The sequence below is a fragment of the Hippichthys cyanospilos genome, chromosome 12, assembly GCF_059441005.1.
Source record: "Hippichthys cyanospilos isolate Australia breed blue-spotted pipefish chromosome 12, RoL_Hcya_1.0, whole genome shotgun sequence".
Classification (NCBI taxonomy): domain Eukaryota; kingdom Metazoa; phylum Chordata; class Actinopteri; order Syngnathiformes; family Syngnathidae; genus Hippichthys; species Hippichthys cyanospilos.
The window spans coordinates 13,388,141-13,416,070 of record NC_142380.1 but is presented as its reverse complement, the minus strand read 5'-3'; the positions used below and the strand labels follow the sequence as shown (position 1 = coordinate 13,416,070).

The window sequence follows — 27,930 nt, the reverse complement described above, 5'->3', positions numbered from 1 at the left end:
AACTAAGAATTTGATGCATCACATCCAAGAAGTGGTTAGCTCAGCATGGAAAAAAAAACAAAAGACATTTTAATGGATTCTGAAACTGGAAATAATATGCCAAGAAATTGTCTTTTCCTGCTAATTTGCATGAAATATGCTTGTCATTTTTAAATTATTATTGAGATTGGAAAATGGAGATGAATAAAGGTTGTGGGCATTATTTCTCAAAAGCAGCATATGAAACAATTGAGTTGCATTGCCAAAGGTATTGGTGCATATTATGAAGTGTTATGTTGGTGCAGAAAGAAGTTGAGCATGAATATTATATATCACACGCAACACAATTCCATTGATTTGGATGAGTAGGAATGTGCATAGGGAAGATTTCAAACTGCTATGTTACACCATTCCATAACATTATCAAAAACACAAACTTGTATTCCAAGAATATTTTTGAATTTCTGCAGTATTTATTTATTTATTTTTTGATAATCTTTGCCAAATGCTGGCCAAATACTTGAAATACTGTTTTGCTTTCCACCAATATGTGGGTACTGTTCCACTTTTTGTTGATGTATTTGACAGATCTAGGTCTGCCTAATTTTTTTCCCTGTGCCCTGCTCTCATTCTTGATGCAAAGTTAACGTCACCCATCTGCACCTTCATGCCCTGTGAAAAAACACAGCTCTATCAATCAACTCATGTAACAAACTAACAAACTGGCATATTGCTGAACTGTTCACGTATTCTTTATTGTGCCACTAATGATGTGCAGGCACGCTCTCAGGGTGACGTTACATTCACAATTGTTCCTGCCTTCTCCAAGCAAGAAGTGTCATCCAATAAGAAGGTACAATAGATGACGTACTCTTTTGTGGTATTTCTTCTGCACAAGCCCTGCATTGTGGTTTTATGTGCACAACTTCCCATCTGGTGACAGAAAAGGACATGATGAAAAGTGTCACGCATGTGTTTAGTGCTGCCACATCATGGCAGCCTTCTCAGTGACTTCAAAAAAAAGACCACCATGCGTCTATGCATAAGGTTTATACAATTCCTGAAAACTATTTAAGGCAGAAATCTATTGCGATAGACTAGGACAAATTATCCTTAGTGACTGTGGTCATTTTTCATGCTAACCTCTTTGAAAAGCAGCAAATGATGAAGTGCAAATTTTCCAAGTCAAGAAATGAATACGTCTGAAACTAGATATTGTGATATTTGTCAGTTTCGTTTGTAAAAATAACGTGCCTTTTCCAGGTGTTTGTAAGGGTGCTCTTTGACTACAACCCTAGCGAGGATCCCGCGGTCCCATGCAAGGATGCGGCAATTGCTTTTAAAAGAGGTGACATTCTCCAGATTGTTAGCACTGATGATGACACCTGGTGGCAAGCCTGCCATGTTGGAGGTAGTAGCAAGCGAGCAGGTCTTATCCCCTCACAGCAGCTCCAGGAGAGGTGATTGTTTTTATGTTTTGGTCGTTCATCATTTTGTTTTGATTGCCATTCCAACAACAAGCTATTACAATCTACAGGAGAGTTGCACTACAGCGACCACAAACCTTGTTCCAGCAACCGCAAGTCAAGGCAGCAGGTGATCAGCGGACTTTACAAATCACTAGTAGAATAAGCAAAATTGTTGTATTCATTGTCGTTTTCTTTCACATGTGCTGCAGATGAGGCCAAAGGTAATTTCAGTTTCCTTTACATTGGGAAATGGGAAAGTAAAATACAGTGGAACCTCCAAAGTAAAAAAAAAAATCCATTTAGTAATAATGCTGGTTCACCTTCCTACACCTGGAATACATGTAAATGATGGGTTGGCTGTAAGTAAGAATGAAAAATACATATTTTCAGTTACTTCAAGCAGAAGCGCGAGAAGAGGGGTTTCATTTTTGAGGCGTTTCGCTTAACCTCCAACGTTTACCACTTATTGGCTTTTGAGGTTCTACTGTACATGTACAATTTGTGACACTGTTTGACTTCAAAATTTACATGCCAAGACAAATCATCTCACAATATTCCCACTCCCTATTTTCCAACGTGTGGATGATTCTGTTCAATGTTTCTACTACTTTGTAAGAGTCATCTGGTAATTAACGTTTCTAATTTCTGGCTACCATTTCTCAATCCAACTACAATTTGAATTTCCAAAGCAAAATAGTTGTACCTTTAAGTTAGAACATGTGCTAATACTTCTGAGCGTGAAATTTTAGAGGTTTATGTTCATGATTTCCCCCATTCTAGTTTTTCCAGTTGAGGAGGATGTTGACTATGGAGCTATAACTGGAATCCACATTGGTAAGATGTTTGACTTGTTCCACATAAATCCCAATGATACTGGAAAGACAACTTGTGCAATAGAACACAATGCAAGTCGGGGCAATTGGACATGACAAGTCACAACTACGTTCACCAAGAAAAACAGATATATGAGGCTGCTTCATCTGATGAAGCATTTTATGAGTTTAACGATTTAAAGGAAAGGACTAGAACAGCAAATGTGGTTTGAGCCCACCAGTTTCCCCATCTCTTTCCAGCTCATGGATTGCAAATGATATTTGTGCCGACAGTAATATGTGCACGTGAGCAGAGAAGAGCAACTTTACCCATTCCTGTCTGTCAAAATCTTATTGAATCTGTTCAATTGTTGTTGCGCTGTTCGAATATTAGTGCGCATTTTATCTACTCTCAAGACAGATGGGTACAAGAAAATGCATTTCCTTGTACCTATGTGTTGGGAAGGCAGAAGTTGCAATTTTACACATCTGCACACTATAACAAAAATAATATAACAACAAAATAATGGAAAAATCTTGGTATATACAGTAAGCTACATTTTTCTATGCAGATATACATATTACAATATGTAGTTACAATTTCAATAGTAGTGTAATGCATTACATTTCAAATACAGTAATATTGTAATTTAACAACTTACTTTGAAATGACAGTAATATGTAATAAATAATGTATTACAGTTTTGAAGTAACTTGCCCAACACTTGTGATGCATAGAGCAGGCTGTTTGTGAGTTGTGATTGGCCATTACCTGAGCGCTGAGTTTGGTCATGTGACATTAGCAAGCTGAGCCGTGATTGGTGTCACCTTAGCCTTAAGCAACCATGATGACAATTTTAGTTGATGGTTTGTGGTAAAATGGCTGCACCCTGAGATTAAGAAAAACGGGGGATTCTGTGCCTTAATTCATATTCCACAAATACAAGATTAACTTGCCCAGTTAAACTAAAGGCTGGACCTTTAAATCAGTCAGCGACATTGAATGTGTTAACTTATTTTATATCAGTCTGTTAATATGGCTCTTTCACTTCTATATTAGTCAATGGCAGCAGATGAGTTCAACAGAATGGTACTTGGGTTACTAGAGTTCCATTCCTTAGATCAGTGTTTCTCAAATAGTGGGGTGAGGGAGCTTTGTTTTTGTCATGTGAAGTGTAATTGCAAAAACATAAAGATTTTAACATTGTTCTGTTTTTGTTTTTTTGTTTTTTTGCAAGCACTTCAGTGCACTTGGTTATTTTTTTTCTGTTTTAGACTAAGCTGTAACCCAAATAAAAGCTATAAAAAGTAACAGTTGCTGACAGTTGATTTATATTGCTTTTTTTCTTTTGTTGATGTTAAAAAGTATTCAGATGTAGGTATACTTATACAACTTTTATAGATAATAATCTTATTTATAGTCCGCACATCAAATGGGGGGCAAAAGGTTTTCTCTTTTCTAAGGGGGGGCTTGGCAAAATGTAATTGAGAAGCACTCCCTTAGATGACGACAACTTGATATTATACAAAGCAAGCATGCACAAATAACCATAAAATACATAACAGGATATTTTGTGCTCATCTACGACTGTAGTTCTGGTTTTATAAATGTATCCCATGTTCTGGATTACATCTTGTTTGCTGCAAACATCATAGTATCTGGACTCCCGGTAACTGTTTCTGATCAGGATAAACAAACTGAGAATTTGATTTGAGTGCCTGAAAGCTGATGGTAGTCAGACATTACAATGCTGCGCTCCCAGTGACTCCTATGTGGATTTTAGCAACTTAAGTCACTCTATTCTGTAAAATAGAAATAACAGCAGTAATTTCTACAAATGTTATGGTTCACAGCATCTCAGTCACAGATGGCAATTGCACTGCCACAGTGACTTTAAACTGACAATGACAAGATGTCCCGAATCTCCCGAAAGTTGTTTTGGTTCTGAGCAATCGGCTAACTTTGTCAGCTCTTTGACTTCAGTGCCATGTAAACAAACGCATGAAATCTCCACTCCCCGTGTCACTGGGCAAGGAGAGGAAACAGACAGATATGCTTACAAAGTCAAATTACACCCTATGTCAAAGAAAGCCTGGCATCATTGCTGCGCGGTACTTAACGTCATGAAAGAGAGCGTGCAGACAAAGACAAGCCAAACCGCAGGCGCATGGCAGACGCTGGCTGTCAGACTGCGTACAAATCACCACTGGCACACTTTTATTCTTTACACTTTTATTCGGAGGGGCCTGAGCACTCTCTTGTCTGTTATTCACTTTGTTTTTTGCTGTCAAAGACCATTGTTTTAACATTCTGATTGGCTATGTATTTTGGATGAAAAAGAGGAATAAACCATTGTTCGTAAAATTACTATGTCTTTTAAACAGGTGTCACACTTGTATAAAAAATGCGACCACTTCAAAACAGGCATATCTGAAATATCTAGGCCAATAAAAGTGTTTGTGATTTTACCACATTGGATCTGAAATAAAATAAACTAAGTGATTAATGACTACAGTAGATTTAATCTTTAATTCAAGAGGAGTTATAGCCATCATATGCAGATTATCTAAATTTCCAAGGCCTCTCAACTCAGTTGGAAGAGTCTGCATCATGAAATAATGGAAATCAAATGCAGAGTGGAAGGTGAGTGAGCAAAGAGAGTTCTCATTTATGTGTTGCATTATTGTTCGCCTTTTGGACTATACTTCGAAGTTCACATCGATTGTGAGAGCCCACTAAAATGAACGTGCTTTCAGTTTTGGTTCGAAAACCTGATACATTACGGTCGTTATGCTCTCTGCCACAGTTCTTTGTACTTCAATGAGAAAAGCAATGGAGGAAATGCTTGCAAACGCAAGATTTAAATTTTGGTCTGTGATTTCTTGAACATAACTCTGATCAATTTTGGTAGACTGTGGTTTGCACATCAGCCTCAGCAAGGTTTTCTCTTTCTACATCAGCTTCAGCTATGCTGTACAATGAATAAATACACTAGGGGTGTCATACTGTAGTTCAATCAATCAATCAATCAATCAATCAATCAATCAATCAATCCAGGGCTACACAGGTGAAAAGAGGTCATGTCGAGACTTCTTTAGAAAAAAGGTAATTGCAATCAATTAATTTCAGTCATCGTTAAAACAAATATAATTTTTCATCTTTAACGTTATGCTTTCTGTATGCGGATTAAATTATTTTTTATGTGTCCGGCTTCTTGTGGTTAATAGTTAGGGGTTGGAAAGTGGCTCCTGCTCTGGTTGGGAGGGCAAGTTCAGGAGCAGACGGAAGATGTGAAAATGGAGAAGAATGTGAAAGTTGTTTGATGAATGATACATTTAATTTAAAAAAAAAATGCCCCGACAGCATCTTTGATTTAGGTGCATTCTTGGTAAAAAGAAGTTTGCTTAACACAGATGCAGCCTCAATTCAACCTACCAGATAAATGCAAAGCACCCAGCCGCAGCCAGCTAATGATAGAAACAAAAACGCTAATGTAGCAAGCCATAGAAAAGCCCTTTGCCCAGCTAAATTATGTTTTTGATTAATATTTCTTACTAATAATTTGGTAAGTTAAAAAAGAAAACTTCCACTTTAGTTGAAACCTCATTTTGCAGCCATCACTTGGGAATAGTCTCAAATATGGCAGAAAGTAAATTGTTACAACAGCATCTTTTTAAGGAAATAAATGGCTGAAGCCACTTTTTTGTTGTTGTATAGCAATAGTTTGATCCGGCACAAAAAAACACAAACTATCTAAAGTCAAAAATTGAGGGTTTTCTTAGGCATTTTTGGGTGAAAACTAAATGAGATAAATTCGATCAATTAATTAAAGATCTTGATCTTTTTTTTTAATGCTTCACAGCAGTAAATACAGTAGACACATAGGGTGGATATTTATGGATGGGTAAATAGGCACCCATCTGTGAGATTGTTGTACTACGTTTGCCAACTGACTTACAAATCTCAAGACCTCTCTTCCTCTCTCCATGTCAGCTGGTTTAAGAAGGAGTTTCCGACTCGGAAAGAAAAGCAACTGGGTCAAAGAAACAGCTCGTTCCAAAAGGTGGAGTTCAGGAATTCACGAGTCTATTTGTCCACCTACCTACATAGAGGTAATCCCTTACCATAAAGATTCTGAAGAAAGTCACCGACTGGTTGTTTTGGTTGGTAAGTATGACTTGAGTATGCTAGAGTCCCACCGGTTATGGGACTAATGTATAACATTAACTTTGCGCTCAACTTTGCTCCATTTCGGGCCATGCCACTGTGTTTAATCGACCACAAAATACATTGTTATTGAAGCTGAGATTGATCAAAGCGGAGGACGGACAAGGCATTGATTAAGATTTATGTTTCTGCTTTTGGATGCAAGAAATATCCTCTCCGATCACAACCACATAAACACTGTCAGAAAACGTCACATCAGAATAGTTTGTATTATTTTAAGTTGTGCTTTGGCCCACCCCAGATTTGCTTCCCTGCCAATCCCGCAGGCCTGCTCTATGTATTTTTGCTCCCTTGAGAGTTTACGTTAAGCTCTGCTGAAGGTCTTTTAAACGCAATATTACAGCACAACTACAGCAAGATGGAGTATTTGTGTGTGAATGAGAAGGACCCAAGTGTAGAAGAATGAAGATACAGGGAGAAAGAGATAAAGTTTAGGATTTTAAAAATACTGGTGGATTGTCTCCTGGTGGCTCAGAAAAAAAAAATAAATCCCAACATCAACAACAACTGCAGATAAGCCACTCTGGACTATAAACCAGGGGGCTCAAATCATGAGAAAAAAGTTGCAGCTTATTGTGCAAAAAATAAAGTTCATCAGAGGGACAGCACATGCACCGAGATGTTTGGGCATGTCCAGAGGAGAGATAGTAAATATAAATGAAGAAGGACGCTGAGTTGTGAATTGTCGGACAGGAGGCCTAAGAGGAACATCAAAGAGAAGGTTTATAGATGGGAGTGAAAGACAACATGAAGACAGATGGCGTGAAAGAAAGAGGATGCGGGAAACAGGCATTTGATGTGCTGTTATGACCCCTGGAAGTAAAAGCCGAAAATAAAAGAAGAAAAAGATTACGGCACAAACATAGCTTATGAGTGAACATGGGAAGACGCGGCTAGTGTGAAGAGATGGGTGGAGAGGAAAGATGAAATGACGGAAAATAGATACATGAGAAATTAATGAAGAGAGGTCATTCCATTGATTGTAAATCAACTCTTTCAAAATGTCAGCCAAGTGCTCCATCTAACTTGAAAATTGAGAGCAAGTTGAATTTGAATCTCTTTTAATTGGACTGGATTTTACCTGGACTCTGGACTGGATTTTAACTGTCTGCAATAAAGGCCAGGGGTCATCATTGAGAATTTGAGGCCATTGAAAGTTATGGACGGGAAAACCCCAGAACCTAGATACTTAAAGTAGGACCAGCCGGATAATATTTTACCAGGTTGGAAAAGCCTTCCCACGCACTATGAACAGAACAATATTCCATTATGCCCCGAATAAGATGGTGAAAATGACTACCGGTGCTTAACTGTCATGTAACTTAAGGAAAAAGGTCAATGGACAGTCTCCACATGTCCCAATGTGGCTTCTCTCTGGTTTTGCAGAGCCGCTGAGAAAGCCATTAGTGGTGTAAGGGCGGAGACTCCTAAAAACTTTATATTTTGTAATGTTCTGAGCCCATTCAGCACTGTGATGGAAAAGGCAGGTATTTCAGGAATCCTCCTTTTCAAATGCACTCCAAAGAGACTGATGCAATCTCGAGCTGCAGAAACCTACTTAAGAGGAAAATCCCAGATGTTACTGCATATGTGTGCGTGTGTATGTGCGTGTGTTCATAAGTGCCTGTTTTCGTCCCGTACATCCTACACAATAATGACATTGATACCGTGTAACTTTGCAGATGTTACACTTATATGCAATGCTATGAATTTTCCAGAGGATATAGGAGCATTAATCGTGGTACAGACAGACACAAAAAGAGTAAGATCGGTTGGAGAATCATTCTCAGACTAAAAACAGCATGAAATCAGAGCTCTGTCTGTCTGACTGCTCTGCTCACTTTTTCATTTATTCTGATGGCAAACACAGATGCACCACTGTCATCACCAAACCTACAGTATGTGATGCTGGATTTACTGTTGAGGAAATTATTGGTGCTCAACTGATAGAGACTTGTTTTTGCTGCAGCAAAATAAAATTGTTGTTGTTGTTGTTGGGTTTTTTTTTTCTAATCTGAATCATACAAATTACAAGCCAAAATTGAATTGACAAATACAGTAAGTATTATGCAGTTGTGGAGAATCTTACTGCAGTGTTTCAAAACCATTGAGCAGCTCAGCATTGTCCCAATGTATTCTACTTGGGTCATTTAGACCCTACTTTCAGGGTTGTTTTGCTCAAAATAGTTCAAACAAACCAAAGAGTTGGGTTAATTGTTACTGTTGGATTAAATTCTTGCAAGTGGTGGATTGTTTAAGTTTTGGTACAAATTGGTTATGTCAGACCTAACTGTTTATGCGAATGGAATTACATTCACTTATGAGTCTTCAAATGAGCCACACTTACAAAACATTTAGGTCATAAAAAAACAGAATTAGGGCAGCTCAGTGGATGACTGGTCATTATGTTCGCCTCACAGTTCAGGGAACCGAGTTCAATTCCAGCTGGCTCCGGCCTTCCTGTGTGGAGTTTGTATGTTCTCCCTGATCCCGGTTCCCTTTGGGGACTCCAGCTTCCTGCCACATTCCAAAAAAACATACATGGCAGGTGAATTGGGCACTCTAAATTGTCATTAGGTGTGCTTAGTTGTGTGAAATGTTGTTTGTCTCTCTGTGCCCTCCATTTGGATGGCAACCTGTCCACAGTGTCCCATAGACAGCTGGGATAGGCACCAGCAAGCCTGCGACCCTAATGAGGATAAGCGGCTACAGAAAATAGATGGATGGATGGATGGATGGATGGATGGATGGATGGATATGGCTAACGCATGGATGGATGGATAATATTGGCCATTAAATTCTGAAGGCAGATTACAGCGGCAGCACTTGATAGTATATTGGTTGTTAACATAGTAGAAGAGACAAACAGCATTGACTTTTGCTCTTTGTCTTGAGGGCCCAGCGGCGTTGGTGTAAATGAACTGAAGAGAAGGCTCCTGATTTCAGATCCTGACCTCTATGGTACAACCGTCCCATGTAAGGCAAACAGGCAACTCTATCATTTTTCCTTCTGTGAGCCCTTTTAATATTAGGGCTTTTGTCATCATCTTGCCAACATCTTCTGTTCCAGACACCACACGTGAGAAGAGAAGCCAAGAGAGTGAAGGGACGGATTATCATTTTGTATCCATCCACAAATTTGAAGAGGACATTCTCAACCGCAGGTACATGCACATTTCCTCTCTCGAGTCATTAAATTGTGGTCTGACGTGTGCTGGTCATTCTATACTATTCATCAGGGTTTTGAAAAGGAAGGCCATTTTTTTTTCTTTTCTGACATTTATGTCCTTGTCTGCCCCTGTTAATGTCTGCCTTTAGGTTTATAGAGCATGGGACATACAGAGGCCACTACTATGGAACAAGTCTGGACTCAGTTTACTGTGTTATGGCAGAGGGCAAAGTGTGCCTCCTAGATCTGCACCCTTGTGTGAGTAATGAGCTATGGAGAAAGGACTGTCAGAATGTTTTCTGTATGTTCCAAAGGATGGTAAAGTAGTGATAAAAAGAACATTGAGACACCAGATAATGTCTGGAAAATCACTCGCTTTTATGATGTATACCGTTGGAATAACAATTGAAAAAATAGCAAGCCTTATGAGCACACAAAGATGGTATCTTTCTCTTTCCGCAGTGAAAATGTGTTTTTTATCACTACACGCTGGATCATTGCAAAAAAAAAAGAGAACAGAAAAAGAATTCCACATTCCACATTTCCATCAAAAGTCTAGTACGGTCTTGATCGCAGTCGTTGGAATTAAAAGCTTCCAATCAATGTTCAGCGCTGCATAACCCCCTCTGAAAGTTTTCCAGACCTCTTAACTGTACTATCTTTCTCAGCAGGGTTTTATTTTGGCTGAGAGCTAAGTAAGATTTTGATGACAAAGACTTGTGACTCACAAATACAGTCGTGGCTCACATGTCTCATTTCTCAATTGTGACTTACCACCCGGGTAAAAAAAAGCAGTTTTGACACTGGAAAAATAAAAATGGAAAGTACAAAAACAAAACAAAGTCTGAAAAATGACTACACAGCACATAATGACAGTAATTAATCAACTAGCAAAAGTTTCCTAATTTCCTACAGATACCACAAGATCTTGGCAAACCATTCATTTTGTCTGAATGAAGTTCCTCAACTCACTGCAAAGCAAATCTCTGGCACAAAGCTGCTACAAGATAGCAGCAAAGCTCTGTTTGTCTAATGAAGCTCCTCAACACACTTAAGCATTGTTCCTTGATATCAAGATGGTACCGAAGCTATACTTTTATCGCTTTTACCATCAGCACAAAAAATAGGTGTCTTTCCGTGAATATTATGGGATAGGTTCCAACAACAACGTGTGATCATTTGACTTTTATAAGTTGCGAATTATGAATATGTAAGGAAACACTGTGTAACCAAAACCCAAAAGCAGGGTCAATCACTGATGACTGGAATTTATCATACAGTATAGTAGAGTATTGAGATGTCCTTCATGACATGTGGTTTAAATTCCAAAATTTGATGACATATTAATAATACATGGGTGCAGGAACATTCAGTTTTGGATCTTCCATTGTATAGTACATACTAGTAGATATTTTTCAGCACTGCCACTTATTACCATGATCACAACATGTATTTTAGGACAGTTTTCGTTTTTTCTTTTTTTTTAACAAAAAGCACAAACATTACATTTGCTGTTTTCCACTCTAGAAACTAAAGCGTCTCTACACACTTGAATTCAAACCGCACGTGGTTTTTGTGAAACCCCCGCGTATTGAGGAGTTACGCCTCACCAGGAGAAGAGCGAAATTCATCTGTGATGAAGAGGACCAGAACCAAGTCAGGATGTTCTCAGTAAGAAACATGGTTGCCCTGGTTGTTGCGTGCAGTCACGCAGAGCAATGTAAGGTCACAAAACCTGATATACCTTGCACATGACTGACATTTAAGACACAAGGGGGTCATCGGGCTGTTTAGTGGGTGGTATGACGTATGTGCATTTTATTAAGATTATGGCTCAAATAAACTTGTAGGTTTCACATGGTTTTTACACAGGTGCATTGTGACATATATTGTGCTGGAATTTTAGAGAATAATATTGAATTACCCCCCCAAAATGCCTATGCTTATATATGTTTTGGTCAGTAAATTCCCTTTCAGATTCCTTGGCTTGGCCTTGTTAAAACAATCTGACCACACACTTGTGTTTCTAGATGTTGTGCATCAACTGTGGTAAATGTTATGGATGCGACAGTTCTGAAAAAGTCTCCAATCTTGTGTCATGACCCAATTTTTGAAAAATTGTTTGGTCAAAAATAACCCAATCTGCATCAAAAATTGATGCACTACTTGGTATACTTGAAGCAAAAGGCTTGTTTTATACAAAGCAACTCAATTTTGGGGACTCATTGTATTCAAAAGGAACCGTTGTTTGTGCTGTTGTGCAAAACAAACAAGAAGGTTGAGACAAATTGACCCTGGTTTTGGATCAAAACATGTTTAACCCAAATTTGTTGATTTTAGATCTACTGTAAATTAGAGCTGTGTCACTTGACCTTTTGACCCAATTATTTTTGCTGTGATAATTCTTCGTTTAACCCACCTTTTTGAGATCTATAATGATACAAGTTGGGTCAGCCCCTTAATGCCCCAATTTGCATTGTTGTATCCAACACCAGTTCTTTGTGATCCGATCTTTGATCTGGTCGTTCAAATCATTTTTCAGGGCAAATTTTTTTCTCTGACATGCTTTTGAAACAAGTTTACCAATTATAAAAAAACACAAAATACACAAAAAAAACCCACAAAAGAAGCAAGATGCATGAGAACACGTCTAAAAAGCATACAGAATGCATAGATTTAGAAATTTAAAATGAGATTAAAACAATGTATAAAAATGAGGCTTTAACTATGACTTCAATTAATTGATCACCATTATTCTGTTAATCTGACACCTCAAATTTAAACCCATATCACAGCATTTCAAATGTCATCATTCTAACTTTGGCAGGTCAAACCCCCCAATAACAAAAGCACAAAAATTCTAATGCATAATGCATACTGCATACTATTATTAATAGAATGATGGCATTAAGAAAAGGAATGCTCTAACTATGACTGCAATTCAATTATTGCAATCAATTTGTTAATACCCTTAAGAATATTATTTAAGTCATTATGTTTATAAATACAGTATATATGGTAACAAACAAATGGCAAACAACAAGGTAGGACTTATTACTCAACGTAAGCAACTTTTGTCCAGAAATAGCTTTGCACATCTTGAGCTTTAGGATTTGGTTGATGCTTTATGACCTGGGTTTTTCAGTTCTCAGCTGTATAGTATTAATAACCTGAAATTATTCTTTTCATTGTAGTAGACAATATTTTAGTTTGAAGGTCTTCCTTAATTTTTGGCTGGTATTGTCACAGAACATGTAGGAAAATGCTGTGGCACGTATGAAGCTCTTAGTAGATGAAAGGGTGGAGCAATGTTGAAGTCTCAAAGGACCAATAAGGGATAGGTTACTAAAATTTGGATGTAGTTATGGTATCAAACAATATTTGTGTGGATCTTCCACATCTTCATCCAACTGATTCTGGTATGTGTGTAGTTTTCAAGCAGGATGTTTGGTCACCTCGAGGCCAGGCCGAAGCCTATTTTTTAATCATTATTCCATCATCAGCACTCAACTTATGGGGCCGTAAATTGACTTGCGACAACCAAATCTATCATTCTACGAACAAAATAAACAGTCAAATGGTTTCTTTCCACAGGAGGAAGATTTTGAAGATATGATTCTTTTGGCAGAAACCATGGAGGCCCAGTCCGGTCACATGTTTGACAAGGTGATCGTTAATGGAGATGTGGCCATGGCCTTCAGAGAGCTGAAGGCGGACCTCAAGCAACTTCAGGAGGCGGAGGTCCGCTGGATTCCCGCAGAGTGGCTTCACTCCTCGCCAGCAAAGGCGAGGAGGAGTTGCGGTCTTTTGGCCGGCTGGATTTGAATTTAAGGTCACTGGAGCATGTTAGGAGTGTTATATATACACCGCTACGTTTTGAAATATGTTAATTAGTATTCTACCACAGCTGCTGCTTGTAGTATTCATTTTTGTCATATTTGAAATGTTTTTTTCATTGGTAAACAAGGAATGTGATCACTGTAGGATGAGTTTTCCATAGAGTTGTTCCTGAACGTACTGTTGGTTAATTAGGTAACCAGACGTCCTTTTCCCCTTTGTCACGGTGCCATTTTTCTATTGGCATTTGGCTGAAATAACGTCGACTGCAACCATTAAATTGAAAAAAAAGTTGGGAAGAGTGGTTTTTGGGGGGAGGCCTTTGCAGAGCTTGTGGCAGAGCGTAACTTTTCCCTGCCAGGTCGCAAACATCAGCATGGAATTATTCTGACAGCTGCTGCACTTCAATTAACATAAAGTAATGTGCAGCAGAGTAATATTATTAGTAACAGGCGAACAGACTGTACAATTTAGAGGCACAAACAAGAATACGTTCCTTTAACTCCTGGAAAAGATGCATTCAATATTGCATGTGCAGCTTTTGAAAATGTTCCTTCTGGATACGTCCAAATAAATTCACTCTCATTATCATCTCCAAAGATGGAGGTCACTGGGCTGCAGACTTTACTGGTCTTACTGAACATTTTCTGGTGGCTGGATTCTTTCACGAGACTTCTTTCCTTCTTCTGAATGGTTGAACGAAATGGTGTTAATGTTTTTTGGGGGGAAGAAGGAGCCGCATGATGTGAGGGAGGCAGTAATTGCTTTCTTGGGGCTTCGGCCTTCACAGAAAGGTTAAAACCACACACATAAGCACCACAAGGCCCCGCAACACTGGATTAGGCCTCAGGGAGCATGAAAACATCAGTAGTTAGTTATTTCTATGTCTTCAGTATTCAAGCAGAGGAAAGATTGGGGGGGTACAATAGTTGTGCAATATGCCTGATCCCCGGAACGCTCCAAACGATCTGTCAGAAGAGGCTGCCAGACGCAAAGTCCGACCTCAGCGGAACGTGGCAGCGTAATTTCATCACAACACTGACGATCTGCAGGCACCCTCTGAGATCATGAGAGTGCCATTAAGACAGCGGCCCGATCCAATGAAAACCCTTCGTTTTATGTTCATGCTGTAACGCCAACTTCAAACACGACACAGAAAACTATGATGTCAGTGGGTTTGGGATAATTTGGCTCAATCGTGTAAATAAATGCCTGTTTGAAAGCATGAAAAAATAAACAAGATTAATGTTAAACGATATGTTCATTATTGAATGACAATAAACACAACGTAGAAAATGGGGCCACAAAGTGTAAAAGATCTGTTTTGTGTCGCAGAATAGTAAACGCATTAACATGAAAATGCGTAAGCTCAAATAGAAGATCCTTATTCATTTCTACATATTCTGTGGTTTCACTGCTGTACTTTGCAACGAATGCTGGCTCACGAGTGGGCCCGTCAGCAATCTCAAGATAGATGCTGCCGTATAAGTGTCGCTGCATTAAGACCGTGTCTCTAGTTGCGCTAATCACTCATCCACTGAAAGGAAAATTATGGATTGGATGAGCAATGTCTATGGTATCGGTTTAGTAGGCAATCTATAAGGACCCACTATGTAAGAAAATAAAAAATCTCCCTTAACAATTCCTCTGGGAAGCCTTTTTAACATTCTTCATGGTAGGGACGTGATGTGATAGCAATACAAACGGAGTCCCAAGGAGTAAAACTAGCGGTTAGCAATTATAGCCAAGAGCAACTTCATAATAAAAGCATATTATGGCCATTAGTTTGATATCTGTGTATTATTTGTTGTGTTACACAAAATCCTAGAGGAAGCAATTTATAAGATCTTTTTGGGATTATTTTATATCAATTCTTTTTCAGAATAAATGAGAATTTGATACTTATGTGATTCGATTTTTTTTTTTTTTGGGGGGGGGGGGGGGGGGGACACTGTTGCTTTGTGCAACAGAAAGGACTGTTCCCTGAACTATTCTCACAAAGTTGTCAAGTAAAAATGAAGAATGAAGATTCAGGGCGGAAAAAAAGTACTGACGAAAGTCAAGCCCGACCCATGTTTAATTTTAAGTTGATCAAAAGGAGCTGAAAAATCCTGTCCATAAAGTTCAAATACATCATCCATCACAATGAAGGTATACTTGCAATCGTCAGACTTTTGCCAAACGTCCTGTAATATCTCTTGAGATATAATGAGTCTGTCCAGAAACTAAAGTTTTTTTCTGTTTAAATATACAAAGCCTGACCCATTCTTTAATCTACACATCTATGTTTGCCAAAATAGTCTTTCCTATGATCTTTTCCATTTTCGTGAAACCCTCTCTGTACTATTTGTTTAATTTTGACAGTCAAAAGACAGCGGAGTAAAGTACAATAATGTTTTTGTGTAAATGTGCTGACAGATGGGCGCTTGGAGTGCACAAACCTCCAGAAAAGCCAGTAAAAAAGAAACACTACTTTTTGGGAGGTGCCGGTTTGAATGGTGGTGACAAAAAACTGACAATTGAGCAAATACCACATAAGTGAACACTATGAAAAGTCTACTTTTTATCCATTTCTCATGGAAAATGATAAACAATCTCAGAAGATTAGATGAGTTTATTAATCGAATATGAGTGCAAGGAGTTGAATGTCAAAATTCACAACAGGTGTTTAAGTTCCTCTGTAAGGGTAATATTTCATTTTAAGTTCATGCAGAATTTTTAACCTGACAGCCATACATCCCACAATATATGCCACCGGATTATTATTTTTTTTAACTGTCATAAATTCCTATTAGGGTTGTGCAATCCTTGAAATTTTAATATCTATCAATACCAACTAAAGACTGGTGCCAGTACTGCCAATATTGAAGTACTTTTATAATCATAAAATAGTATCATATTTTAGATTATCTGTCCTATTAATAACCATACTTTATTCATTAAATATTATTAACGTTCTACGAGAAAACAAAAAACATGAGAAAAATAAGCAATCCTGGGAGGCAGAAATGGAGATTGGAATAAAAGCAGGACTACACTCAGATAAACCTAAACTAGAATTGAAAGTTTGTAAAAAGATGTACGAATGTATTAATCCGAAAATTTCATCAACCATTTACAAAAAACTAGAGTGGAAATAATAAATTAACTTAATTGACAACTAATTAGCAAATTAATACTTGTGTTTGATAATATTGAAACCATTTTAATTTTCAACTGTTTAAATCCTCGGAATTTCAGCTACTCACCATTTAGTATTCCCCTAATTCAGTAGTTGTTCAGGGAAGACAGTTTAGTTTCAGGCACTCTGATCCTCTTGGTTATTTTTTTCAGTTCTAGACGAAGCTGTAACCTGTATAAACGCTGTAAAAAAATAACAGTTGTTGAAAGTTGATTTATATATTTTTTTGGCTTTTATTTTTGAAAAGATTAATCAATATTTTGCCTCTTTTTCAGATGTTGTGGAGCACGTCAGTAACTTTGTTTAGTTATGTTATTGCACACACAATTGGAACATAATGTCCAAAGGGATGAAAATTAAAACATGTTTTTTTTTTTTTATGCGAGTCACCAATCAACTGACAAAAGACTTATCAAATATTTGATCAAATAAATTAGTTTCTGCCCTTGAAACAAAGTATTTTATTATAGATAGAGATTTTCTAGTCTCCTGTTGAAATTTCATGTACTGTTGTCAACGCATAAAATGTTCCAACTAAACTGTCTTTTATCTTCTGCCAAAGTTTTTTTTTTTCACCTTAAATCGTGAAATCAGCATGCAAGGGAAGCTTTAGTTCACTTTTTACTGTCCCTTCTAATCACAAATTTTCCTTTGGTTTGTTTACCCTGGATGAAAAAAAAATGTCTTTGATATAGTTCTTTTGTTTCTGTGTTTTGAATAAAATATCATCTGCAACTGAGTTTGCGTCTCTGTGAAACGCACACGCACATACACACAGGGAACATGGACATCTCGTACACGTTGCATCCTATGCAGACAAGAGATATACTGTATGTTCTTTTGCTGTAATTTTTTTTTTATTGCTCTCTGGGCTGTTGAGGGCGGCTGTGTTCCCTGTTAATATCAACAAATAAGCCAGGGAACATGTCACTGAGGGAATAGGACTAAATGGTGTGTAATGGCATGAAGCAGTCTGACAAGTGCTGAGGAACGTGAGAGAAGGGATTTATTGCGTAGAACAGGGATGCGTCCATTCCATGTGTTTTTTTTAGCTCGGTTAGCAGTCACAAATGGAACTTAATACTGCTGAACTGTGAACCAGGATGTGAGTCAAGTCGAATTAATGAATAAGTTCTTGCTCATAAAAACTGTATTGAGAAACATTTTCAAACGTTTGCATACTACAGTATATTGAAAATGATTGGATTATGCTGTCGCATGGCAAAGTCATTCTTAGGTAAGAATGTATTGTTATTTCAAAAGTTCTCTCACAGGATCAATAAAGTCCACACAAGTCTTAGGGCAACACGAGTCATTTACTTTCACGATTTTTACCAAGGTAAATAATCAATCCTCCCCAAATTTTGGGGACGCTCTGCTTTGGGGTAATATTTTCGGAATAACTAAAAGTATATCTGGATCGTGGCAAACATTTGTAAACCAACGTGTACCGCTTTAACCCCTTACGCTAGCCCCCGAGATGTCAGTACAGCACTATCTCGTCTTGTTGTTTCCTCTTTGTTGATTTTTTGAATTGCTATGATGTCCCACTATTACACCACTCACCTCTCCCCATCCTGCCTGCACACCACACCATGTGTCGGTAACACAAGCAGGGTTGATTGTCCCAAACCATATTGAAATGATACGTCCCACTTAATGGAAATAGCTTAAATGTTCCCAAAAAAGCCACATATTTTACAGACTGCAGACAGTGCAAAAGATTTGCAATCCCTAAACCCCACTGCACATGGTTGTAAGCAGCACTTGCTAAGGATTGGATGAGCAAAGCCAGTGTTATTTTCCAGAGCTGGTGTTGACATTACTATGGCCCAATTTGTTCTGAAATGTAGGATTCGCTGCCTAGCGCGAGGCACCGCTTGGCGGTTATGCTGGTTATTAGGAAACTTGTAATTCCAGCTCCCGAATCCCCTGGTAAAACATGCAATGTTATTTGCTGACACGATTGTTGGTCAAACCGCAAGCTGCAAGAGGCTGGTATGCCTCATGTAGAAAATATGAGATCATGCTGAACTGCTCAACTGCAGACAAAATCTAATAACCACGTTTGCCGTGCAATAGTTTGCATATCTGGGGCTGCTCCTGCTGCTGCTCAGCGAGGGTTCCCTCAGAGTCCTGATTGGATGGTGGGAAGACCAATGGGTAGGAGAGAAGCAGGTTATTTGAACTCTCCAAAGTGCTGCTCAACATAACCAGACATCCACTGGCTCGTCAAAAAATTTTTGTGCTCTCTAACTTACGTTCCGTCTTCATCTTCAGAGAAAACACAGAGGACTATTTTTAGCATTTTCAGGCTACTTTTCCATCAGCTTTGTACAGGATGGGAGCCTGTTCCATTTATACGTTTGTGCCAAACTCCAGATGCACCTGTTGATTTGGGAGAAATCTGCTTGCTTGAAAATGAACACGTTTGTTGGGATGGCATCTGATACTCTTCATTTGGAGGACGAACAGAGGAGCAGACTGAACGGTGTGGCTCACAGCAGTTTAGCAAGCAGTCACAATGCAGAACTGCTGCAATACCAGGAGACCACTGAAGACGGCTCTTCTATCAAGTACAGAAGATATGGGTATGTTTCTCATCTTTTGGAATATATATTTTTTTTCCAGAGTTATCGTATTTACCATATTTTACTCTAACGATGCAGCACCAACCAGAAATGCCCTGCAATCAACTGGAAATGGATCATTGATTTGGATCAAGGAATTGTCCAGAAATTGCATGTTGTTTGCTAGAGTATATTAGATGATATTGTGCACTATAGTCTGAGCTTCTGAAATTCTCCAGATCTCGCTTGGGTGGGGTCAAAGTTCGCCACAAGAGACAGGTGCTGCAGGACATGGCCCGGCCTCTCAAACATTGGCTGTACAAACACCGGGACAACCCGTACCCCACCAAGACTGAGAAGGTTCTGTTAGCTCTTGGCTCCCATATGACTTTGGTACAGGTGAGACAAGGCAAGAGGTCTGTCAGGCGACATGCCAGCAGACCTTACCTTTTGTCATTGTCAAATTTTCTTTAGGTGTCAAATTGGTTTGCGAACGCCCGGCGGAGGCTGAAGAACACGGTTAGGCAGCCAGACTTGAGCTGGGCCTTAAGGATCAAACTGTACAATAAATACATCCAGGGAAATGCCGAGAGACTGAGTGTATGCAGTGATGACACCGACTCAGATGGTGAGGACAACTTTAGCCTTCAATAGCATTGGTTCGCAATGTTGTTTTAGTAATGCAACTTCGAGAGCCATTCATGTCTGATTTGTTAAACTTTGGAATTAAATGTCATGGTATCAATTACTGCATTTTGTTCAGCAATTCCTGTGAAATGAAGTCACTACAGTAAATGTGTATCTAGTCAAACCTTAAGAAAGTAAAGGCACACAATGTTCTCCAACAGAGTCATTGTAGCACATTTAAGTAACACGTTGCTTAATGTTCAAATTAATTTGCTCCTAATTTGAAAATCAAACACATTGTTTATTTTACAAAAGCAAGCAGTGAATAGCACTCCAGCCTCACAGTTAAAGGGACCCGAGTTCAAATCCACCTGGCTCCAGCCTTCCTGTGAGGAGTTTGCATGTTCTCCTCAAGCCCACATAAGTTCTCTGCGGGCACTCCGACTTCCTCCCACACCCCAAAAACATGCATGATAGGTGAATTGGACAAACAAAATTGTCCTACCAAATTGTCCTTTGATGTGATTGGGTGCATGAATGGTTGTTCGTCTCTGTGTGCCCTGTGATTGGCCTGCAACCAGTTCAGGGTGTTGTCCCCCGCCCACTGTCCGAAGCTAGCTGGGATAGGCACCAGCAAGCCTGCAACTCTTGTGAGGATAAGCGACGAGAGAAAATGGATGGATATTAGATGTTAATACTGAAAGAATCCCTGGTAAAATCTCACTCACCCCCTGAAGTGCCTTTATGTACTTCTAGAGTTACGCCCATTTGTGAACCACTGACTTACTTACCCTATGTTCTAGGTTTAGCTACTATCAATTCCGGTCCAAACACTTCCAGAGCCGAGTGGTCTTAGATATGCAGGTATACTCTTGAAAATGCACAGCAGTGAATTAAAATTCATCACACATCATAAAGCATCATCCACATCATAAAACTGACTAAAAGGAAAAAGAGGCGTGCAAAGCTGTTATCTACGCAATAGATGACTAAATTATAAAACATTCTGTTTTAATTAACATTATTTAGTTTACCATCCTCATGCCATCAGTAGTTCTTCATAATGTTGATTACTTTAATATTAACCTGCAATTTAGGACTTTTTAGAAATGAAAAACAAGGAATGTGAGGGTGTTTCCAAACTTGACTTTCAATCTATATCCAATATTGGATCATTTACAAAATTGACTGATACCAGCATGTCCATCTGAATTGTTTGATTGAGAAAATATGTAAACATTGATATCTCAAATCGGATTTCACCAATACTGAACCTTATGTCTCTTCTGAATACATTCGGTCTGGTGATTACAAAACAAATATCAAGTCAACTCTGAGAAAAAGCCATGGCCATGTCACCTAAACACTGCTTCATGTTTTGTTCCAGATGATGTCTGTCCACTACAAACGCCCATTTGCTCATCAGACATGGGGAGAACCTCATCCCATATGTGTGGGATAAAAAATCAGGGCGGCGTACTCACCATGGGCGACCCCAGCAACAGCGATGACAGCGCCTCGCCTCCGTCAAAGTACAAGAGCAGCTTGCTCAATCGTTATCTGAACGACACCTTGCGGCACATGATGGCGGGCAAAGTGGACGGCGTCGCCCTAAAAATGAGAAGTCACTCTGAATCCTTCAGTTCAAACGAGTGCGACCGAGACGCTGTGTCCCCATCGTCCTCCTATGACACAGAGACCAACTTCATCTACCAAATGGGTAAGGGACTCCAAAGTGTCACACATCATAAACATTATATACCCACAGAAGGATTTCTAATTCTGGTTAACAAAGTTTCCACAGTCACTTTGAAGTTGGGCCATTTACGAAACAGGACATGTTGTGTATTAACGTGGCAAGAATTATGTTAATGGTTATCAGTGGCAGACTGTGCATTTGGTACCTGGGCCAAGTGAGGATTTGGCTGACTTAATCCATCTCCTAATACCAATGCTCGTACGTCACAATCATAGAATTCATTGACATTATAGTTTATTATGTTAGACATTAATTATGAATTAAAAAAATAAACAGTTAAAAAAAACAGCAGCAATGCTAATTTAGTATAAATTACATCAGCCAGCACTACTGATTCAGAAGGCCCTGAGCAGATTAGATAATGATGGCAGTTTTGATCTGATTGGACAAAAAAATATATATATATATTAAATACAAATACTGGAAGCAGTGGAGTCAAAAGAAAACCGAATTAAATTATATGTATATAAATATTAAAATTCAGGACGTAAATGTAAGGCTGTGATTTTCTGTTCATAAGGCCATCAAGGAAAGCCTTGCTGGCCTTGACGGTTCACCACTCTTGTCTGCGGGTTGGTGCTATTCAAAAAGAATTTCAATAAAATTATGTAATTATGAGTATCAATTCAAAATCTCACAAATTAAGTCGTTATTCTGCAATAGCAGTATATTGAAATGATGCAGATTTTTGCATCTAAAAAGAATGACATTAGGATTACATTATCTAATATGTGAAGCTCCCATATGTTCCCATATTGTGCTTGATAGAGGGCCTACCTAGTCTCCCGTCTTACTGCGCCTCCTGAGGAGAGAAGCTACATAAAAGTTCACTAAGAAGTGTAGTAAAACCAAAATAAAATTGGCTGTTCAGTCATTTATAAATTGCCGACGTTCAGTAGCAAAGGAACCTTGAATCATTAGGTTTTAACAATTCTGACACCTCACTGCGCTTTATGTTGAAACGACGACTGAAAGAGCCAAATTCCCTATTTACTTACTTTTATGGACACGACTAATAAAATTCCTGTAAATGAATAAGTCCCTCATTTTTGATGCTGGCTTCTGCTGCTGCTGCATACTGCAAATATCATTTCCACACAGGAGAATGTGCCATTTGTTCCGCTTCAGCTTCTTGCCATGGTGGAAATGTCCAGTAGGGCTTCAAGGACAATTACAGAATGTCTGAGATTTTATTTTTCCCAGAGTGAGAAGTGAAAAACTCTGCCAAAATATCAAGAAATAGAGCAGTTTGTCAGCAGGGCATACAAACGTCTCTCTGAGTGACAACTCGGCTTTGAAGGAACACAGCTTGAGAGCATTAATATCCATTTGGCTCCATCCTATTGGAGTTTTCTGCTGGAGTCATGTACACGTTGGCTGCCTGTTTCTCGCAGTCCTGCTCTCCTGCTCTTATTAAAAAACTACATTTCTACAATTGTGAAACCACTATTCATCGCTTACAACAATGCGTTAAGTTCAGTTTTTATTGCTCTCGACTTCCCGGAAAACAAATAAATCTTTCAAGTCAGACGAGTGTTATTTAAGTTATGGTCTGTGAAAACAATCTTCGGGAAGTTCAACCTCAGACTGATACTTAAACCAATAATGCGAAATATATACAGTATAATAAATGGAATGCAGCACCATTCGATAAAATGCAAATGTGCATTATGTACTGTTTTTGAATGGTATGTCACTGTCCAGATGATCAGAATTTAAATTGTCATCATCATAATGTCATAAATGTATCACAAATAGCCATATATATATATATATATATATATATATATATATATATATATATATATATATATATATATATATATATATATATATATATATATATATATATATATATATATATATATATATATATATATATATATATATATATATATATATATTTATTTATGAATGCATCACTGGATTCAATATACAGTATTTAAGGGAAATGTTATCATATCCTACCAATTCACAATTTTTCTGATTTCTTTTGGAATTCTTATTATTTAGCTAAAATGTTTCTGTTAATGTAAAAGTTCTTATAAGTACAAACAGTTAAGTTGTGAATACAACATTTTTAGCTATAACTTACATTTGCCTCATTCTGCCCCAATGAAAAGAAACATTTTTAGAGCTGCTCACAATCAGATCCATGAGTAAAAATATATATATATATATAAATAAAAAAATATAAAAATTATCATTAAATTGATCAGAAGATGGATCAATATACCTATTTAAGCTAATTGTTTATTTAACGTACAGTCAATCGCAAATTTAAAAAAGCCAAATTTGAGACCCACTGAAACAATAAAAACTAAACCCTGAAAATGCTTTAAAGATTGCTGACATTGAAAATAATAAAAAAGACTGGAACTTACAAAAAAATACTGTACATGCTGTGAAACATTGGGTTAATAACAATTGCATCAAAAGCCTGAACGTCCCTGGACTAAAAAAAAGATTGTTTTTGCATGTAATGATTTATTTTGGAGCTCAATGATGTCAATCACAAATGAAGTGGACATTCGAGAAAAAAAGATGTTATCATCTATGACTTGTTACGTGAAACAAGAGACTGAAGATAGCAGCTGGTTGTTTGAGGCTTGCTAAAATTGAAAGCATCCAACTTTTTTTTTTAATAAAAATAGGATATGTAAACACTGAAACTTACATATTTTCAAGATAAAATATGACAGGTAATGTTTTTGCCTACACAGTGCTTTAAGCTAAGCTATTTAGCGCCTGGTCAGATAGCGCCATATCAATGCTGCACTGTCTCAAGAGTAAAAAAAAGTCTTCCCCTAAACATGTCAGTTAGTTCATGTCCAATCATATTTCCTTTGGACTATTCCGTGCTTTCTTGAGCTCATTACCCAATGCGGCAGCGCTGTTGAAATGTTTGTGAACACTTTTAATGTATCCCTGCTGGTCATATTATGACTTTTTGCAATCTCGTGCAATTCCTCTATGGAGCTGAAGTGGAAAGTCAGCCTGCCAGATTCATGACAGGCCCGAACACCATTAAAAGAGCAGCAGTATAGCTCCAGAAGGCTAAAACAGTTGCAAAAACACGTGAACGAGTGATGGCCTTTAAATGTGATGTCACTACTCTACTCTACTCAACAGGTCACTTCAAACATATCTGTCTTGATTTCGCAGGCTGGAAACATCATGTTACGTCACGTTTCCATAAAACACCTAAGTGTGTTTATATTCCTGTACGAGACATGGTGCTTACACCATGGTCGATACCTCCCTTGAAAATCCCAGCGGGCCATCCCGGTGTTTTATAAGACACAGAGCAATGAAAAACCTGTTTGGGCTCATGCCTGGCAGCACAACACCCCCTTTTTTGTTTCAAACGAAAACACATATACTAAATGGGAGTTTCTTAAACATATTTTGGCTGTAAGCCACTAAATATTTCTCACACATTGTACCCTGAGGTAAACAAAAGGGGACAGAAGAAGACTATTGAAGTAGTGATTTTGAGTTCGAACTGCTATTTCACTCGCCACAAAGGGGTACTCTCCACTAATAAACACAATCAGTCATGTTATTGTTGCGTCAGTGCAGTATTTTAACAATCCAAGTGTGTTGGTGTTATGTTGAAAATATGTGCGGGTATGTTCAACCTGTGTTGAACATGCAGTCATGTCCAGGTAATCTCCTCCATCCCCCCCGCCCACCCACTCATTCCCCACAATGCAACTGTTCTTAAAGGGCCAGTCTCAGTCTGTGTTATCGTTTCCACATGCATCCAGTCAGTCCCCTCTCTCACATGTCAAAGTCACCTGTCAAAGTCGTGAAGAGTTGTTGTCAAAAGCACAAGCAGTGGTTTCGTTTTACGCAAAAGTGACTTCATTTGCAGCTGAGCAAGACCAAGTATTAGAAGGCTTTTAGACCTATTTAGACGTCATGTTAGGACTGGGCGTGGGAGTGTTACTGCAGTACATCAGGTAGGCGCTGCTGTAAAGTGATGGTCCTTTGAAGAAGAAAAAACGCAAAGCACTGAAGACGTAAAAAGTGAAGCGCAAACTGGCAAGGGAACACTGAACTAGTTTCATCTGTTTGATTTGTAAAAACAAGGCATAAAAGACAAATCATGGCAACTGTTTTCATTTCAATTACCTTGTCAAGAAATAGCCCGGCCAAAATCAGAAGTTAGGAAGTAGTTTGACAGTACAACTGGACAATTTACTATATGAAAAAGCAGCCAGCCCTTTCATTACCCTTGCTACAAGTTCGCAATGCAGTAAATTTAAAACTGGCAAGAGGTAAAACAATGTTTTCTCGCTGTATAAAATAAGAGGTTCAGAAATAGTTTCTTGGAAAAGGATGTTGTGGCTAAGGTGAAAAATACTTAAGGAGGTTCGGTAGCAAGAAAACAAAACAAAGCAAAAATGATTTACTCTCAATTGCTACTCTTAACTCCTGGCCAACAAATAGATCCTAGATGAAATAATTTGGGTTGTGTGCACTTAGATCGTTTGTACTTTAGCAAGATATATGGAGGGCAATATGGTGAGCTAGTGGTTAACACATCTGCCTCGCTCTTCTGAGGTTGTTGGGTCTGCGGAGCTTGCAACTTGCAGGGGTAATCTTTAGGTCTGCCGAATTCCTCCCACATTCGAAAGACATGCATGTTAGCCTCAATTAGGACTAAATTGTCCATAAGTATGAATGTCAGTGTAAATGGTTGTTTGTCTATACTGTATGTGGCCTAAAATTGGCTTGAACCAGTCAAGTGTGCCAAACGTCAGCTGGTATGTAAGCACTATAGGTGATGGATGGATGAAAGTCTATACTTAAGTATGGACCACAGACTGTGCAAATGATTTGTCACTAAAAGATGAATGCAACTGATTTGTCACTGTTGCTCATACAGCCATACTGTAATATATACTGCATTTCTTCTGTCCTGCAGAGACACTAGACTACTCATCACCTAAATGTGCCAGGTAATTATTAATTGCCCTTTTCCAGTACCATCAGTTTCAGTGTTATCAATCAAATCAGTTTTCTTTGCCTACCTTGATTTTTTTTTTTTTAATTGCCATTGTTTTTCTTGGCTATTCGTACAGTGGTCAGCCTAAGGAAAGAGATCAGCAGAGTCAAACCCACCAAGACTGGCGAGAGATAAACGCTGCGGTGGCCCTGACCAACCTGGCCCATGGGCAGAGCTGCAGGAACAACAGAATCCCGCTCAGCACTGCGGCGGACCTCGGCTGCCATAGAGATGCCCTGTCCATCGCAAGGACCAATATCCCTCACAGGATGCCCGTCATGATGTCCTCCTCAGCCCTGAGGCAAAGTTGCAGCACTGAGCAGTCCACTCTCACGAGCCGCATCATCCAGAAGTCATCCCACATCTCCGAAGTGCAGACTATCAAAGTGGGCCCGGCTAACAGCGTGTAAGAATACTATATGTAAATATGTAGAAAAAAAAACTATATATAAAAAGTGTTTTTTGTACTTTTCTTCCACTGTTTTACATTTATTTCTATGGTGTTTTGTTTTAGTAAATTAACTTTTTGGAGACTGGATCATTATCCAATGCCCTTACTTTGACAGCAGCTTTCTAATAAAGTGAATATGAAGTTTCTTCATCCGTTGTAATTTATAAAACCATTAGAAGTCGTATTGATATATGTCATCACAGTTTAATTGCACATTTGCATATTAGTATAAACACTGGCACATCTTGAGTTTCGTACTGGTGCAGGCCTCATTTAGCGTGTTGAAGTGGCACTTTACCATATGATGCTTAAAGTCATTTATAAGCGCACTCCATTTTCCATATATGTATATGTATCAACAGACAAGGGTGTAAAAAAAACAAAAAAAACGCAAGCTGATATCGATTCACAGTATTGACGGACTGTCTGTTGGCCTGTCACCGGTTTTGCCAACAAAACAAATGATGGGAAGGCTCATAAATACGATAGAATAAGAATGTTGGGAAGCGTTTTTACATCCGTCATTGTAATCGTCGGAATGGACATTCCGTCAGATGTGCATCGGTCCAACGTTCCCCTTTTTCTAGATGAAATACAAACCAACTGTTTTGCCTGTTAGTTTGCGGCTTTGCTTTCTTCCATTGACTTCCATGGAATTGGACTGTGCAGTTAAATGTGTGAACTGACTCATATTAGTACTTATCTTTAATACTCTCACAGTAAGAAGCCCGCCGGTCTCCTGCTGTATACATCAGTAAAAAAATTGAATTCTTGGAATGGAATTCTTTAAATAATTATTAAAAAAAAGCAATTTAATTCAACTCATCTTTTCGG

The 27,930-nt window shown here is 38.4% G+C and overlaps 2 protein-coding genes and 1 long non-coding RNA gene across 6 annotated transcripts in view; 2 read left to right on the top strand and 1 right to left on the bottom strand.

Annotated features, from left to right (window-relative positions):
• LOC148414971 (MAGUK p55 subfamily member 7-like) overlaps positions 1 to 15,399 on the top strand; it is a 28,122-nt gene extending 12,723 nt beyond the window's left edge. For both annotated transcript variants that reach the window (XM_088429395.1, XM_088429396.1), the window contains exons 8-18: positions 758 to 832; positions 1,243 to 1,439; positions 1,517 to 1,575; positions 1,658 to 1,669; positions 2,229 to 2,282; positions 6,255 to 6,428; positions 9,384 to 9,464; positions 9,559 to 9,652; positions 9,807 to 9,915; positions 11,185 to 11,328; positions 13,252 to 15,399. In XM_088429395.1, the coding sequence (XP_088285521.1) occupies positions 758 to 832; positions 1,243 to 1,439; positions 1,517 to 1,575; positions 1,658 to 1,669; positions 2,229 to 2,282; positions 6,255 to 6,428; positions 9,384 to 9,464; positions 9,559 to 9,652; positions 9,807 to 9,915; positions 11,185 to 11,328; positions 13,252 to 13,482 (1,230 nt within the window). In that variant the 3' untranslated portion in view covers positions 13,483 to 15,399. The remainder of the gene's footprint in view (positions 1 to 757; positions 833 to 1,242; positions 1,440 to 1,516; positions 1,576 to 1,657; positions 1,670 to 2,228; positions 2,283 to 6,254; positions 6,429 to 9,383; positions 9,465 to 9,558; positions 9,653 to 9,806; positions 9,916 to 11,184; positions 11,329 to 13,251) is intronic.
• On the bottom strand, positions 87 to 20,725 carry LOC148414970 (uncharacterized). 3 transcript variants are annotated; one of them, XR_015867443.1, is made up of 5 exons: positions 20,664 to 20,725; positions 20,378 to 20,519; positions 16,743 to 16,857; positions 851 to 912; positions 87 to 651 (listed from the first exon to the last, which is right to left on the bottom strand). It is a non-coding gene; the product is annotated as an uncharacterized LOC148414970 (long non-coding RNA). The 3 variants fall into 3 exon arrangements; XR_015867442.1 differs by lacking the exon at positions 87 to 651 and having other exon boundaries at positions 714 to 912; XR_015867444.1 differs by lacking the exons at positions 87 to 651; positions 16,743 to 16,857 and having other exon boundaries at positions 714 to 912.
• On the top strand, positions 19,097 to 27,242 carry LOC148414969 (homeobox protein Mohawk-like). Its single transcript, XM_088429397.1, has 6 exons — positions 19,097 to 19,266; positions 19,485 to 19,644; positions 19,720 to 19,873; positions 21,260 to 21,592; positions 26,565 to 26,598; positions 26,722 to 27,242. Exons 1-6 carry the CDS (start codon positions 19,097 to 19,099, stop codon positions 27,053 to 27,055), a joined length of 1,185 nt encoding a protein of 394 aa, XP_088285523.1. The 3' UTR covers positions 27,056 to 27,242.
• Positions 27,243 to 27,930: the final 688 nt, after the last annotated feature.

Bases quoted from the DNA above. Each gene is read 5' to 3' on its own strand.
- LOC148414969 (XM_088429397.1), top strand. From the start codon at position 19,097: ATGAACACGTTTGTTGGGATGGCATCTGATACTCTTCATTTGGAGGAC. The intron at 19,267-19,484 runs GTATGTTTCTCA...GAAATTCTCCAG, and splicing joins ATCAAGTACAGAAGATATGG to ATCTCGCTTGGGTGGGGTCA. The intron at 26,599-26,721 runs GTAATTATTAAT...CTATTCGTACAG, and splicing joins TCATCACCTAAATGTGCCAG to TGGTCAGCCTAAGGAAAGAG.